Consider the following 16,277-nt stretch of genomic DNA (forward strand, 5'->3'; position numbering starts at 1 on the left):
ACCGAGGGGAGCCAAGAGCTTGGAGCTGGAGTGCCTCAGAACCAGGCTGAGCGGAATTCACACCTGTGGGACCTCGGAGCCTAACCTGGGATCACAGCTGCTCCCCACCACTTTGGATGTTTTCAGGTTTTCCCATTAAATCAGCTTCAACAGTACCGTCCCCTTCCCTCAGGCTCCCGCACAGGTTTCCTCCACGGCCCACTCTGTACTGCTGAAGAAAGACACTGACTCAGGTCAGCCTGCTAGAAAGAAACACTTTAAAGAAATGCGGCGGGTGTGTGGTCCACAGGGGGAGAATGAATCTTAGGATCTTAGAAAGGAAGGAGGGAAGAAAAAGATACTATGTGAGAACATGTCCATGCAAGGTCACCTGAGAACAAAGCCTCTGAAGATGAATAAAAAGTTTCCTCAAAGCACACAGGAAAGCAATTACAGCCCACATGTGTGACACTGGCCATGGGGGTCGGTGGCCGGGGAGATAAAAGTCGAGCCAGATTTGGGGGCACTGAGAGAGCCCGTGACCAATGCAACAATGAAAGGGAGCCTTCCCGGAAGGCAGGGATGGGAACAGAGCACAAAGAACAGGAAGAAGAAGCAGCGCCCTCAACTCAGAGGGGAAGTCAGGCTGAGCTGAGACTGGGGCAGGGGCTTTGTCAATATGTATTTGTCCATCAAGGAGGTCTTGGGGAAAGGAATGAAGAGGGCAGGGGAAATGCCACATCATCTGATATTTTCAGTTAGGGGAAGGGTGAGGGTGGGCATTTATATGCTGAATAAATCGTTTCAAATATCTGTATGTGATAATGTTAATTAAAATAAAAAGTAGCTTGTGAGTGTTATTTTTGTTTTAGGCACGAAAGGTAGGACGGGAGTTCAGGGTTTAAGAGGAGAGTGTGAATTGCCATCTGGAGGCACTTTTAGGTTCAAGGCTAAGAGACAATAAAACAGAGACTTTAACCTGTTGATCTGTTCATCATTAACAAATATTTATTGAGAACTTAGTATGATGGTAGGCCTTGTGCTATGCACTGGGAATGTGGCAGTAAATGAAAAGGGTATAGATCCTGTCTTCATGGAGTTTATATGATTTTTTTTGGTTTTACATTTTACTGTTAATATTTAAAATTGTGGTAAAATATACATAACATGAAATTTACCATCTTAACCACCATAGTTCAGCGGCATTAAGTGCATTCACATTGCTGTGCTACTATTACCACCATCCATCTCCAGGACTCTTTTCATCTTGTAAAACTGAAACTCTATACCCACTAAAAAGCAGCAATTCCCATTCCCCTCTCCACCTAATCCCTAGAAACCACCATGTTACTTTTTGTCTCTGAATTTGACTATTCTACGTACCTCCTGTAAGTGAAATCATACAGTATTTGTCTTTTTGTGACTGGCTTATTTCATTTACCATACTGTCCTCAAGTTTTAACCACGTTGCAGCATATGTTAGAATTTCCTTTCTTTTTAAGGCTGAATAATAATATTCCATTGTATGTATGTCGCACATTTTGTTTATCCACTCCTCTGTCAATGGACATTTGGGTGGCTTCCACGTTTTGGCTATTGTGAATAGTGCTGTTCAAGTCCCTGGTTTCAGTTCTTTGGGGGTATATATCCAGGTATGGAACTGCTGAAACATACGGTAGTTCTGTTTTTAATTTTTTGAGGAATTGCTATACTGTTTCCATAGCAGCTATACCATTTTACATTCCCACTGGCAGTGCACAAGGGTTCCAGTTTCTCCACATCCTCATCAATAGTTGTTATTTTCCTTCCTCCATTCCTTCCTTTCTGCCTGTAGCCATTCCAATGGGTAGGATCTATGGTTCTTCGAGACATCTTTATGCTTTATTGTAGAATCTCCTGGTCTATGGGAGATCCTATGACTTCTGGGGTGTGTTTGTGTATGTGTGCGTGTGTGTACACTAGTCTTTTTTGGAAATATTTTTACTATTAGTACCCAAGCCACAACCTACCAAGAGTATGTGGCCATGAAAAAACCCTAACTCCACAAGTAGGAAGGGCCTCTGGGGGTGCCCTCTACTCTTAGAATAAGAGGGAGGTGGTATAGATGTTAAAACCCAAGAGGCCAGATTTTGAGGGAGCTGGTCCTACACGGAAGGGAGGGCTTCCCTGGGAAAAGTCTAACATCGATTCCTCTAATTCATGACAGGAGGAGACATTGGTCCACCACTGCCAACAAGACCAGCTAAAGGAGACAGTGCAGGTGAAAAACTGGAATGATGCAGTGATGTTTTAGAACGGGGATCAGAAAGGTGGGCAGGATGTAGTAACAGCAAAATCATATAATATTCACATTACTCTAGTGCTTATAATGTTTCTAACATTATCACGTGTATTCATCTATTTACAGCCACGTCTTTGGCTACACCACTGCTTATTAACGCGTGCACCTTTTCCAGTAGGGTGAAAAAGGAGAAAGTGAGGAAGCAGCTTGCTCCCTTGAGGTCCTGTGAATACAGAAACCCACAGAATGCTGAAGCTAGAAGGGACCTTAGAGGTCACTTAATTCAGTCTTCGCCTCCCAGACGAGGAAGTGACAAAGTGGCTTTGGGGAAGGTGGAGGTGGAATATTACTCTCTTCTCCCGTAAGTAAGTACACATCATCTGGGAAGTGCTGGAGTTAGAAACCAAAGAAATGTTTCTGTGATAACACAGACTCAATTGTCAATCCTTCATTGATACCCTAGATTGGCTGCTTTCTGATTTTATTCCACAACAGCCTCTAGAACATAGTCATGAAACATATTCTGTGAATTTAACATGCAGACTTGGCTGTCCTATAAATACATATTTTCTTATAGCTGGATTTAATTTTTCCCCCACAAACTAATTGCCCAGAAAAGGAACTGGGCTTGTATCACCATCCTCTGCAGGCACAGGACCCCAAAGATAACTCCCCTTTTTCCTAATTCTGCCACACAGTGGTGTGAAATGGATATGAAAACCGGGCAGAAAAGGTCCCCGGCACTGCCCACACATAAGGAGGAGGCGGCACCTTGCCACCGCAGGTACACACAGTAGGGGACACCCTGTTTTTGTGAACCAACAGTGAATGTGGTTCTTTGTCAATGGCAGGGCCTGACAATGTCCCTCATTACATGCAGGGTTAGAGCAAGAGGCCCCAGGCTGGCAGGGAAGGCCAACAGGAAGGCCTGGAGTGGACTCCTAGGAGGGGGGAAGGAGGAGCAGGCAGCCAGAAAGTGTCTCTGAATTTGTGACAGCAGCAAAGGGGTCTCAGTAAGTCCAGCAATTAACATGTGGGAAACTAAGTTGAAGAAAAGTGAAGGGACTTGCTCAAGACCTTACAATCTATGAGGGGCAAGGCTAAGACAGTTCTCTCTTCTAATTTCCATGCCCCAGTTCTTACACTGGTGAAACTTTCTGCCTGTGCTATTACTTTGCTAGAGGCACTTGAGGGGACGCAAAAATCACAGCAGGTTATGCTAAGAAGCCCGCGGCAAGCAGCACTACGGTCGGGTCACATGGGCGTATAGCTCTCAAGCTCCCATTTCTGATGCCATGACAAAATGCAGCTTAGTGAGTGAAGGGGGCTTAAGGCTTTTCACTTGTAGATGGAACTTAGTGGATGAGGACAGCTTAAAACCACTGTAACGTGGGCAGCATATTCAGCACATCCCTGGAGGTTATCCCGGGCTTTGCAGTGCATTAAATTACTCAGAAGCTGTAAAAACCATTCCTGCCTCCCTTCTGGCCACCCTGAGGGATTCTGATATGACTGGCTCCTGGTAAGCAATCACTTCTCCAGTGAGCTGGTTACAGACTGCAATGTGTCATATCCCTAGGTGTGCTGGGGCAGAGAAAAGTTTAAACGATTGACGTAGCTCCACAGTAACTAATCATAGGTGTGTGATCCTCTCACACAGCTGATCCAATCATTTCCAAGCATTTTCTAGAACAATTCTTCTAGACCAATAGACATGCAAGGCAAATTACACATGTGATTTTAAATTTTCTATTAAGCACATTAAAAAAGGAAAAGGAAACAGATGAAATTGCGATCAATATATTTAAACTCAATATATCCAAAATACTGCCACTTCAACAAGTCATAAGTGTATATATGCTTTATATTTTTCATACTCAGTCTTCAAAATCAGATGTGCGCATACTCACAGCACATCTTGATCCACAATTAGCCATATTTCAAGTGCTCAGTAGTCACACAGGGCTCGTGGCTACCGTATCGGACATATTACTACCCTTGCCTCTCTCACTGACGTCTCTTTACTCCAATAAAAATAGAAATTTCTCCATCCTGTAGCCATTCCTACCTATCTCAGGGCACTTTCCTTTCCAGGTCTAGTGATTCTAGGTGGTCTTTATTCCATTTCAACTCTCCTCCAACTGTCCATTCAATCATTAAGTAATCATTACTGAGTACCTACCAAGTGCCGGGTGTTTGTGTTAACTTATGAGGATGTAAAGATAAATATGACATAGACCCTGATATCCAGGAGCTCTCGGCTTAGTGGGAAATGCAGGCACATACAGGAGAATTTGGTGAACACTATACAGAGATACATACGAAGGGGTGCACAGAGGAAGGAGTACTGCTTCTTCCTGGGCTTCTGGAAAGCATTCACAGAGGTGGGACAATAGCGCTGGGTTTTAAGGGATGAGGAAAAATTGTGGAGAGGCAGGGAAAGGTGTTTCAGGCATAGGGAAAAGCATGTTCAAGACATAAGTATGACGATCTGCATGCTTGGAAATGGCAAGTGTCTAGTAGGGCAAGAAGATGGCAAGGAGGGCCTGGAGTGAGGCTGGCGAGGTGAGCTGGACCTCAAATGCCTGAAGACACACTCAGAATTACTGGGGGTCATTCTCCAGAAGGGGGAATCTTAAGGCAGGTTGTAACACAGATTGGAGAGGACAAAAGAGTAAGGAGAGCCTGAATGATGGGGTAGCAGTATGTCTAAAAGGAGGGGATGTGAGCACCCAAGTGAATGAAGCGAGTATAAGAGCACTGTTTTCTGCAGACAGTCTCTCCATGAGGCCTTATGATGGAACCTGGGCAAAGGGCCTAATAGTTAAGGTTTTCCAGGCCCAAACTCATGACGTAGGGGCGTCAGGGCCACTAGCATGGTATTTATACAGGACTATTACAACCTGTGGGGATTTGAAAGCACCACATGGCCTCTTTCCCTGCAGGAATTAATAGGGTTCCCTATGGGTTAATTTAGGCAGTAGGCAGAATCAAGCTAAATTGCAGCCTTGCCAGGGAAATCATGGGTTTAGGAGACCCAGCAGGTCTGGGCAGCACTTGACCAGCCTGATCAGATGATGTGATGGCTTATTTGACCTTGAGTTTTCTAGAAGGAGGCTCTGACACTCTCAGGTAAGAACAGGGCAACAACAGCATGACATTTACAGTTAGAAGGAGGCTCGGAGATCCCATGGGTTCTCCTTTTATAGATGGGAAAACTGAGTCATGGAGAGGGAAATGGCTTATAAGGTCATATAAGCCATTAAGCAGCATTCACCCTTTGTGGCACCAAAGCCACAGTGAGATTGGTACGACAGGTGCCATGGAGAACTGTTTACCTTTACAGCAAACTCAAGTGGAGAAAGAGAAATAGGCTAGAGAGACACTAGGTAATAAAACTGTCTTTGTGAGCCAACAGTATTTAAATTAGTAGCAATAAACAAGGTACTCACATGGTGAAACATCTACAAAGTTCGGATCGATATTGTGCAGCAGCTCCATTCTGGGGGATGGGCTTCCTTCACTAGAAAAGAATTTTTTAGAAAATGTTAATTTCCTCTCTCAAATGGGTATCAATGATTTTAATACTTCCTTTCCTCGTATTTACAGGAAACAACAAACCTGCCAGTTAACAACTTGCTCATGAATTCAGAGGCCTCCAAAATGTGTGGTTGTGCATCTTCAAGTAGTCATCACTTGTCTACATTGTCACAATGACTGAATGTTTACATAACAACTTCAAGGTCAAGCACGTTACAATTAAAAAAATGAGTCCTGTGACCCTTTGCAATAAATAATCTGGCTGTACTTAAACATGACCATTCGTTACAGCAGTGAAATGAGAACTCAAGTCATCCAGTGTAGACTTCATGCTGAACACTCATAGGGAAATGAAGAAAGAGCATCTGCCAAGATGGCAGCGCCCATATCACAGATGCAACATGCCTTTTAAATATTAGCCTGCATGAGAAAAACGAATGTCTTCCATGTCTAAATTTACAACGTGAAACTTGTATGTAATACAAATACATGTGAAATAGTTATACTTCTTTAAGATTTTTAAAAACTGTATGTGCAAATACAATCACAACCTACATTACTGTTGAAAAGAACTTGGAGATCATTTAGTCCAACGCCCTCATGTTACAAATGAGAAAGGCCCATAGTAAGTTACTGGCCAAACAATGGGTAGTGGGTGTTTTTTAAAAATTGGGAGCATAAACACGACCAGATGTATGCCGGGTGTGCATGAGGCACCCATGTCATTTTGCTAGTATAGACTCAGCCTTATGGAAGAAGTTGTTAGATATAATTTCAGTCGTTGGACTACTTGATAATCCAATAAAAGGTTGCAAAGTACTGTTAACACCATAGGAGTTGTCCACATAGGAATAACCAATAAGGCCCCTGAAAATAAGAGGACATGTTTTCAGGTGGTTCAGTGTCCACACCCCAAACTCACAGCTAGTTGTCTACAGCAGTGGCTTGGGATTTCAAGGACCCACAAATTTTCAAAAAGTCTGGATTGTGACTGGCAACGTTGTATTTGCCAAGTAAGGAAATGTTAAAACAAAATTCATGAATTAAAAACAAAACCAAAAAACTTTCAACTACCATTACCATAAAATAAAGGTAATTTTAATAGCAACAAAAGGTAGGATGAATACAATCTCAGAATAAGTGACAGTCCTTTAAAGTGAATATGTTTAACTTCAGAATTCTGTAAGATTTCCTTTTTCCTCTCTATTCCATAAAACCCACTAACTGGAGAGTGAGAGGGAAATATGCAGGGGTGCCTCTACGCCGGGGGGCAGCACCATGGGGGGGGCAATGTTTCCCTGGACTCCTCATTTTCTTCCTGAGGCATTTAACTAACTACCTGTATACCATAAGACTGTCAACCGGTCCAAAATGACAGGAACTAGGGTTTGATCCTGGAAGCTCTGAATGCAAGTAGGAATGATGAGCAAAGAAAATGGTGAATGAGAGAAAATCTTAACAGAACGATGAAGAATGATGGTGTCTAATTTGTGGGGTTAAAAACAAGCAAACAGAGCTAAAATCTGGATGATAAAAATAGCAAGTAAGTCAGGAGGGGAAATCAGAATGAAAGCATTTTAAAGTCCTTGTATTGTTTGGAAGAGGGTAAAGCTGTTCATTAAATTTAGATTTAGCTAAGTAAAATTTGCATGTTAAAATTTTAAGGTAACTTAAAAACAAAGATAGGACTTTTCTGGACCACGGAAGAACAAAACAAAATTCATTCAATCCAAAAAAAGGCAAGAAAGAAGGAGGAACCCTCAAATTTCTCATCTTTAAAAGCAGAGCTCACTGGAATACCCCCAAAGTATTAGGCATGGTTAAATAACACATATTTTTCTAATAACTTTTAAAGAAAGTTTATCTGTATATTATTCATTTTTTCATTATTCAGAAGAGCCACAGATATTGCAAAATAAGGGAACTTAATAAGATGAGATGAATTTTGAACACTAAAGGTTGTGAGTAAACCCAGTGATGAATTATCTGCTGGGAAAAATCATCACAGGCAGAATCATCATGATGCAAATCATGATGCAAAAAAACAAAAGCCAACCAACCTTCCTAAGTATGCTGTGATGCTACTTTTTAAAATGTACGAATCAGAATATTTTGACAAGGATGTGGTTGGAGATATATGTCAAGGAAATACAATAGAAGACAAATGATTAAAACAATAACCAAACACCCTAGGGACTCCAAGTTATTAAATAAATCAAGAAAACCAAATGTACATTTAAGGGAACTGAATAAAGTATCATAAATCTTGGGTTACTCCGCATCAAAATGTTAAAAGTTACTAAAATCCCTAGACAAGGTCATGTACCAATTCCCTGGAACTAGTCCTTTGGAAAGTGATAGATTTTAGAAATATCTCCAGGTGAATTTTTTTAAAAGAGGCATACATCCATGGGAAGGGAAGATGGTAATAATGGAAATATGGAAAAATATACACCAAACTGTTAGCTGGGATGGGGGAATGGGTGGGGTGAGACTACAAAAGACTTTTATTTTCTACAGTGCTTTATACAACTAGCATGCATTATTATTGTAATCAGGAAAATTTTAAGATTTTTTAAAGTATAGGACTTGTGAAAATTTCTATGCTTCCATAAAGACATTAAAAAGTATAACAAAGAGAAAACGCAGATATTTTACAGAGTTTGGGAGTTTAAAGACAGGAAAACTATCCAGAACTACAAGGTACATGCAGTATTTAAATGCATTAGTTGATTTTTGGAATTTAATTGCATGCTACCCACGTATGTGCTATCACATACTGATAATAACTGATCATGTAATTTCCCTCTCAGGAGTGTGGAAATCTCCCTGTATGTTTATGATCAGGCTTGCCTTTAGCAAAAACAGTAATAGTTTTAGGGTCACTGGGTCCTCATGTCTCACCACTTAAGTCACTTCTTTTCATTTTGGTAAAGGGTTCAGAGCCTCAGTGCCTGAGATGGAGGGAATAAGAGGAAAGAGAGAGAGATGTTAGGGAGAAAGGAGGGAGGGAGAAAAGGGAGATGAGGAGGAGGAAGAAGAGGGAGAAAGAAAGAAGGGAGGAGAAGAGACTGTGGGTTTCCTTTAACAGTTACGCACCAAGTTAGCAGAGACTCACTAAAGCACTTAAACGCGCACACACACTACACACATCAACTCCGTGTGGCTAATTTCTGTGGAGACAAGGGCACAGTATAGTGATGCTGGAACAGAGAAGTGGACCCAAGCCACCTGGAGAAGAACATGTGCAGAATGAGGCTGGTGGGAGGGATGGGGAGGGTGCGGGATGAAATGAGAGATCGCAAAGGCCCGCTCTGCAAGCTTCATAGCCTTGCCTAGGGAATACTTTAGAGTATTTAAAGTGATTCTGCAAAGACCAGTTATGGGTAGAGAGGCACTGGTCATTACAAGGCGAGGCCCATTGTTGGTGAGGGGAATCCTTCAGGCCCAAATGACACACCCAGGAAGAACACCCCCGACTCAGCTCAGCTCCCACCGTCTGTAGGAATTCAATTTCCCCAGAACTGAGAAACTGGACACTGATACTGGGACACTAGTACTCTGGTTACTGGGAAGGAATATCTACCACTGGATTAATAAACACTTTTTTTTTTAATATATTAAAAGAAAGGAAAGTTCAGTAAGTAGCCACATATTTTCCAGTGCAGTTTAAAAACAGTCTTCCCTTAAGAACTCACAGGGGCTTCCCTGGTGGCACAGTGGTTGAGAATCTGCCTGTCAATGCAGGGGACACGGGTTCGAGCCCTGGTCCAGGAAGATCCCACATGCCGTGGGGCAACAAAGCCCGTGAGCCACAACTACTGAGCCTGCGTGCTCAACTACTGAGCACATGTGCTGCAACTACTGAAGCCTGCCCGCCCGTGCTCCACAACAAGAGAAGCCACCGCAATGAGAAGCCCGCGCACCGCAACAAAGATTAGCCCCCGCTGGCTGCAACTAGAGAAAGCCTGCGCACAGCAATGAAGACCCAACGCAGCCATAAATAAATAAACAAACAAACAAATAAATAAAATGTCCTTAAAAAAAAAAGAACACACAAACCATTGCCCACTTAAATTTGAGTAGTCTCTAATAATCATATAAAAGACCACACTCCTGTACCTGGAAGGGAAAATGTTTGGTCATTTTTTTTCTTTTCCTGTATCTTTTTAGGGCAAACCTTCCCTACTCTTGCTGTACTCCCGTTCCTTCCCCACACCTCTGCAAATTTTTGTCATCAATAATTTCCACTTGCTTATGCATGTTCCTCTACGTTTATGTCAAAAACTAAATAAATAAATTTTATTTTTAACTATCTTTTCTTCTTTTCACCATTAAATGTCCCCCAAACAGTATGTTTACATCAGTTATTCTCTTTGTCTCACATTAGAATCACCTGAGGAACTTCTAAAATCCAGATGCTGTACCTCATACCAGAAGTATCACTGGGGGTGGAACCCAGGTGTCAATATTTTTTTTGAACTCCCAGATGATTTCAACATTCAGCCAAGACTGAGAACCACTGACCTGGAGCAGTGCTTCTCAAAATTTAGATCATTTGGGGATCTCATTAAACTGTAGATTCCGATTTACAGAGCCCGGGGGTGAGGGGAGCTCAGGAATCTACATTTTTAACAGGTTCCCAAGTGATACTGATGTTGCTGGTCTGAAGACCACACTTTGAGTAGCGAGATTGGGAAATCTACTAGAGTCTTCTTACCTCGGATCTGACCTCTTCTGGAGTTTCCTAAATCAGAAACTCATTTAGATTAGAGCTAATTTTAGAGCAATGATTCTCAACCTTGGCTACACAATGCCGTCACCTGGGGAGCTTTAAAAAATACTGATATTTGAGTTCCACCATAAGAGAGTGATCTCATTGATCTAGGTTCAGCCTAGGCATAAAGATTTATAAAAGTACCCAAGCTGATTTTTGTCAAATTAGCTTCACTGAAATATAACTTACAAACTATACAATTCATAATGTTTTCAAGGTGTATCTATTTTATAGCATGTATCAATACTTAATTCCTTTATATGGCTGAATAATATGTTACTGTATGTATGTATCACATTTTCTTTATCTACTCATTTGATGGACATTTGAGTTGTTTCTACATTTTTTGGCTATTATGAATAATGTTATTATGAATATTTATGTATAAGTTTTTGTATGGACATTTGTTTTCATTTCTCTTGGGTATATACCTAGGAGTAGACTTGGTACGTCATATGGTAACTTTATATTTAAACTTTTAAGGACCTGCTAATTTTACACTCCTACCAGCTATGTATGAGTATTCCAATTTCCCCACATCCTCTTATTAGTGATCCTTACGGATATCTATCTTTTTTATTATAGCCATCCTAACTGATACAAAGTGGTATCTCATTGTGGTTTTGATTTACATTTTCCTTTTCATGTGCATATTGACCATGTGTATAACTTCTCTGGAGGAATGTCTATTCAGATCCTGTGCTCATTTGAAAAGTGGGCTATTTATCTTTTTATGATTGAGTTGCAAGAATTCTTAATACATTCTGCATGCAAATCCTGTATCAGATACATGATTTGTTAATATTTTCTCTGATTCTGTGGGTTGTTTTTTGCTTTCTTAATAGTATCATTTGCAGAAAAAAAGTTTAAAATTTTGGTTTAGTACAGCTTAACTATTTTTTCTTTTGTTGCTTTTGGTATTTTATCTAAGAAATAACTGCCTAATGCAAAGTCATAGAGGTTTACTCTTATGCTTTCTTCTAAGATTGCTATGCTTTTAGCTCTAACATTTATGTCTATGATCCATTTTAAGTTAATTTTTGTGTATTCTGTGAGGTAGGAATCCAATTTCATTCTTTTGCATGTGAATATCTAGTTATCCCAGTAACATTTACTGAAAAGATTCTTCTTCCCAATTGAACTATCTTAGCATCCTTGTCAAAAACGCAGCTGATTCTCCAGATTTAAGAATGGGCAGAAGAACTGAATAGACATTTTTCCAAAGAGGAAATGCAGATGGCCAACAAGCACATAAAAAGATACTCAACATCACTAATTATTAAGGAAATGCAAATCAAAACCACAATGAGATATCACTTCACACCTGTCAGAATGGCTATCATCGAAAAGAACACAAATAACGAATGTTGGTGAGGATGTGAAGAAAAGGGAACCCTCATACACTTTTGATGGGAATGTAAATTGGTGCAGCCACTGTGGAAAACAGTATGGAGGTTTCTCAAAAAACTAAAAATAGAAGTACCATACGACCCAGCAATTCCACTCCTGGATATATATCCAAAAGAACACTAATTCAAAAAGATGTATACACCCAATGTGACAGCAGCAAGTAACCACCAACAGATGAATGGATAAAGAAGATGTGGTGTGTATATATGTAATGACTACTATTCAGCCCTAAAAAAGAATGACATTTTGCCATTTGCAACAACATGGATGGACTTGGAGGGTATTATGCTAAGTGAAAAAAGTCAGACAGAGATAGAGAAACACTGTATGACATCACTTCTATATGGAATCTTAAAAAATGCAACACTTCAGCAAGTGGTGTTGGGAAAGCTGGACAGCTGCATGCAAATCAATGAAGTTAGAACACTCCCTCACATCACAGACAAAAATAAGCTCAAAATGGCTTAAAGATTTAAATATAAGACATGACACCATAAAATTCCTAGAAGAGAATATAGGCAAAACATTTTCTGACATAAATCGTACCAATGTTTTCTTAGGTCAGTCTCCCAAGGCAATAAAAATAAAAACAAAAAGAAACAAATGAGACCTAATCAAACTTATAAGCTTTTGCACAGCAAAGGAAACCATCAGCAAAATGAAAAGACAACCTACATTACGGGAGAAACTATTTGCAAATGATGCAACCAACAAGGGCTTAATTTCCAAAATATACAAACTCAATATATAATTCAATAACAAAAAATCAAACAACCCAATCAAAAAATGGCACAAGACCTAAATAGACATTTCTCCACAGAAGATGTACAAATGGCCGATAGGCATATGAAGATGCTCAACTTTGCTAGTTATCAGAGAAAAACACATCAAAACCACAATGAGGCATCACATCACACTGGTCAGAATGGCCATCATTAAAAAGTCTACAAATAATAAATGCTGGAGAGGGTGTGGAGAAAAGGGAACCCTCCTACACTGTTGGTTAGAATGTAAATTGGTGCAGCCACTAAGGAGAACAGTATGGAGGTTCCTTAAAAAACTAAAAACAGACTTGCCATATGATCCAGCAATCCCACTCCTGGGCATATATCCTGAAAAGATGAAAACTCTGATTCAAAAAGATAGCAGTCCAATGTTCATAGCAGCACTATTTACAATAGCCAAGACATGGAAGCAACCTAAATGTCCGCTGACGGATGAATGGGTAAAGAAGATGTGGTATACATATCATATTTATATAATGTGGCATATATGCACATATATATATATTTCACAATAGAATATTACTCAGCCATAAAAAAGATAATGCCATTTGCAGCAACATGGATGGACCTAGAGATTATCATACTAAGTGAAGTAAGACAGAGAAAGACAAATATCTGATATCACTTATATGTGGAATCTAAAAAATTATACAAATGAATCTATATACAAAACAGACACAGACTCACAGACATAGAAAACAAATTTATGGTTACCAAAGGGGAAATATGTAGGAAGGGATCAATTAGGAGTTTCGGATTATCAGATACAAACTACTATATATAAAATAGATAAATAATAAGGTCCTACTGTATAGCACAGGAAACTAACTACATGCAATATCTTGTAATAACCTAAAATGGAAAATAATCTGAAAAAGAAAATCTATCTATATATCTATCTATCTATAGATAGATAGATATATAACTGAATCACTTTGCTGTACACCAGAAACTAACACAACATTGTAAATCAACTATACTTCAATTAAAAAATAAAAAAAATACAACAAACTAGTGAATACAACAAAAAAGGAGTGGACTGACAGATATAGAGAACAAACTAGCAGCTACCAGTGGGGAGAGGGAAGCGGGGAGGGGCAATATAGGGGTAGGGGATTAAGAGGTACAAACTGTTACGTATAAAATACGCTATAAGGATATATTGTACAACAATATACAGCCAATATTTTATAATGACCATAAATGGAGTATAACCTTTAAAAATTGTGAATCACTATAGTATACACTGTAACTTATACTGTATAGCAACTGTACTTCAATAACAAACACACACACACACAAATGCAGCTGATTCTAACACACAGCTTAGGATGAGGATCGCTAATTTCAAGGCTTGCTATATAAGGTCACCATATTTGATTGTATGTTCTAAATTCTTGATTTTTTTTTCTGTAGAGCAAAAGATGGGTGCTAAGCTTTTAGGGTGCTTATGTAATGAGTCCATATATAATGATAATGACTTCCTCTTGAAAGGAAGTCAGTGCGCCAGAAAACACCTTAAGAAATCTATTGACAACTTCCTACATTCACTTTCTTTATATGTCCCTGTATAAGTACCTTGAACATGAACTTTTAGCAGATGATACAATTTCTTCCTCAAAGGTGTGTGTACCAAAGTGAGCTAGAGGGAAAAAAAAGTGTGTTTTCTATATTCATAACACTTTTCAGCAATATCAACTGTGTGATCATCACAATCTTGTAGAATAAACAGTGGCCTCATGAAGCTCATAAAATGTTCATGGGATTGATTATTGCTATATTATAGTGTGTTAACTTTTATCTTCTATATGTATCTATGTATTTACAGGTAATGCTACAATTATTGTGGCATTTCATGATTCTTTTGTATATCATACTGTTCCAAAGTTTCATTTCCACACAACTGAAGCACTAGAAAGTGGACAATGTCAATTGCTTCAACAGTTTATGGTCTTTTTTCCCACGAATTCCAAAGGCCTCACTCTTTCACATGCAGCCCTGCACTGTCTTTAAGAGCATAACCTTTCAGGGTCTGCATCTCAACTCCACAAGGTTATATAAACTTGAGCCTTGTTTTTCTCTCTAGCATGAGGTGGATAAAAAACAGCTACATACAGTGTTGTTATGAGAATTAAATGGGGAAATGTATGTAAAGTGCTTGGGTTATATACTAAGTGCTAAATAAGCTGATAGCTTAAAAACAATGACAATTTTGCAACCTTTTGTTGCAAAATTCGGATCCTGACTCTGTAAACATGGAAAGAATATAATCACGGATACAAGACTATAACCTAGATACAGATACAAGAATAATATGTAGATAAAATGGAACATTAATATTCCTATCCATCCCTCTTGCTGGCAAGAGTTCCCGTTATGAAATACACTGGTGTAGCTATAACTTCAATTTCCAAGATGTATTACGATATTCTCTTCCGTGTGAGGGTCTCTTTTTAGAAAAGTATCAGTGCCAAATACAGCCAAGTCACACAGTCCACTCACGAACTGCACATAAAAAAGATACATTGCAATCTGTTATCTATGAATTTCCCCTATTTTTTGGATTAAGCATATGGTATAGTTTAGCGGTATGAGCAATACTATCTTCATTAGACTGTTGATTCCACTTGCAAAATGTCAATCTCTAAATAATGACTGATTATGTTCATGGAAAGTGATTTTTCAATAATCACACAAGTTCATGAAATGCCCTGGTTTTATTATGGCAAGGTAATGGGTGTTTTTATTAGGGCAAAAGTCTGGGCTCCAGGCTGATAGGAATGAAGCAGAGCCCTCTAATCAGCTTCTTTAACGTAGGCACCTAGGGGACTGTTCAGAGACCCTTCCTTCCTGCAATGTTCACTACCCACCCTGGCGTACATTAATGGTCATGGCAGTAAGAACCATGGCGGTAAGAATTATGCAACAAAAAAGAACCGTTAAGATGTTCACATTGACCACTTAACGCAGAGACCTACCTCTAAACCAGTGAAATGGGCTTGTCTCATGCACGTTCATAAAAACCAAACTGGAGTAATAAGGAGGGGGGGAGAGTGTTTGTTTTGGCCAAGCTAGTTAGAATAATAGTAGCTAGAATTTAGAGAGCATGTATTATGTACCACACACCATTTCAAATGTTTTGCATGTACTATCTCACTTAATCCTCAACATTAGGACGTAGATACACCTTGGCACAGAGCAGTTGAGTGACTTACAAGATAACCTGTTTGAGCAGGTGACAGAATTGGGTTTGGAACTCAGGCAAACTCCTGAATTCCCCACTCCTAACCACTATGCTAAATTGCCTCCTTGGTCAAATGTAGACATGGCCTCAGTATATTTTTATTTTATTTTTTTTTAAATTTTTATTTATTATTTATTTATTATGTTTATTTTTGGCTGTGTTGGGTCTTCGTTTCTGTGTGAGGGCTTTCTCCAGTTGCGGCGAGTGGGGGCCACTCTTCATCGCGGTGCACGGGCCTGTCACTATCGCGGCCTCTCTTGT

At 39.6% G+C, this 16,277-nt stretch overlaps 1 protein-coding gene across 4 annotated transcripts in view; it reads right to left on the reverse strand.

Moving 5' to 3' along the window:
- The window catches only part of ARSB (arylsulfatase B), a 182,862-nt gene that overhangs the window by 64,690 nt on the left and 101,895 nt on the right, over positions 1-16,277 (reverse strand). For all 4 annotated transcript variants that reach the window (XM_007175876.2, XM_057541086.1, XM_057541089.1 and 1 more), the window contains exon 6: positions 5,713-5,783. In XM_007175876.2, coding sequence (XP_007175938.2) covers positions 5,713-5,783 — 71 coding nt within the window. The remainder of the gene's footprint in view (positions 1-5,712; positions 5,784-16,277) is intronic.

The sequence above is a fragment of the Balaenoptera acutorostrata genome, chromosome 2 (assembly GCF_949987535.1).
Source record: "Balaenoptera acutorostrata chromosome 2, mBalAcu1.1, whole genome shotgun sequence".
NCBI classification, from domain to species: Eukaryota; Metazoa; Chordata; class Mammalia; order Artiodactyla; family Balaenopteridae; genus Balaenoptera; species Balaenoptera acutorostrata.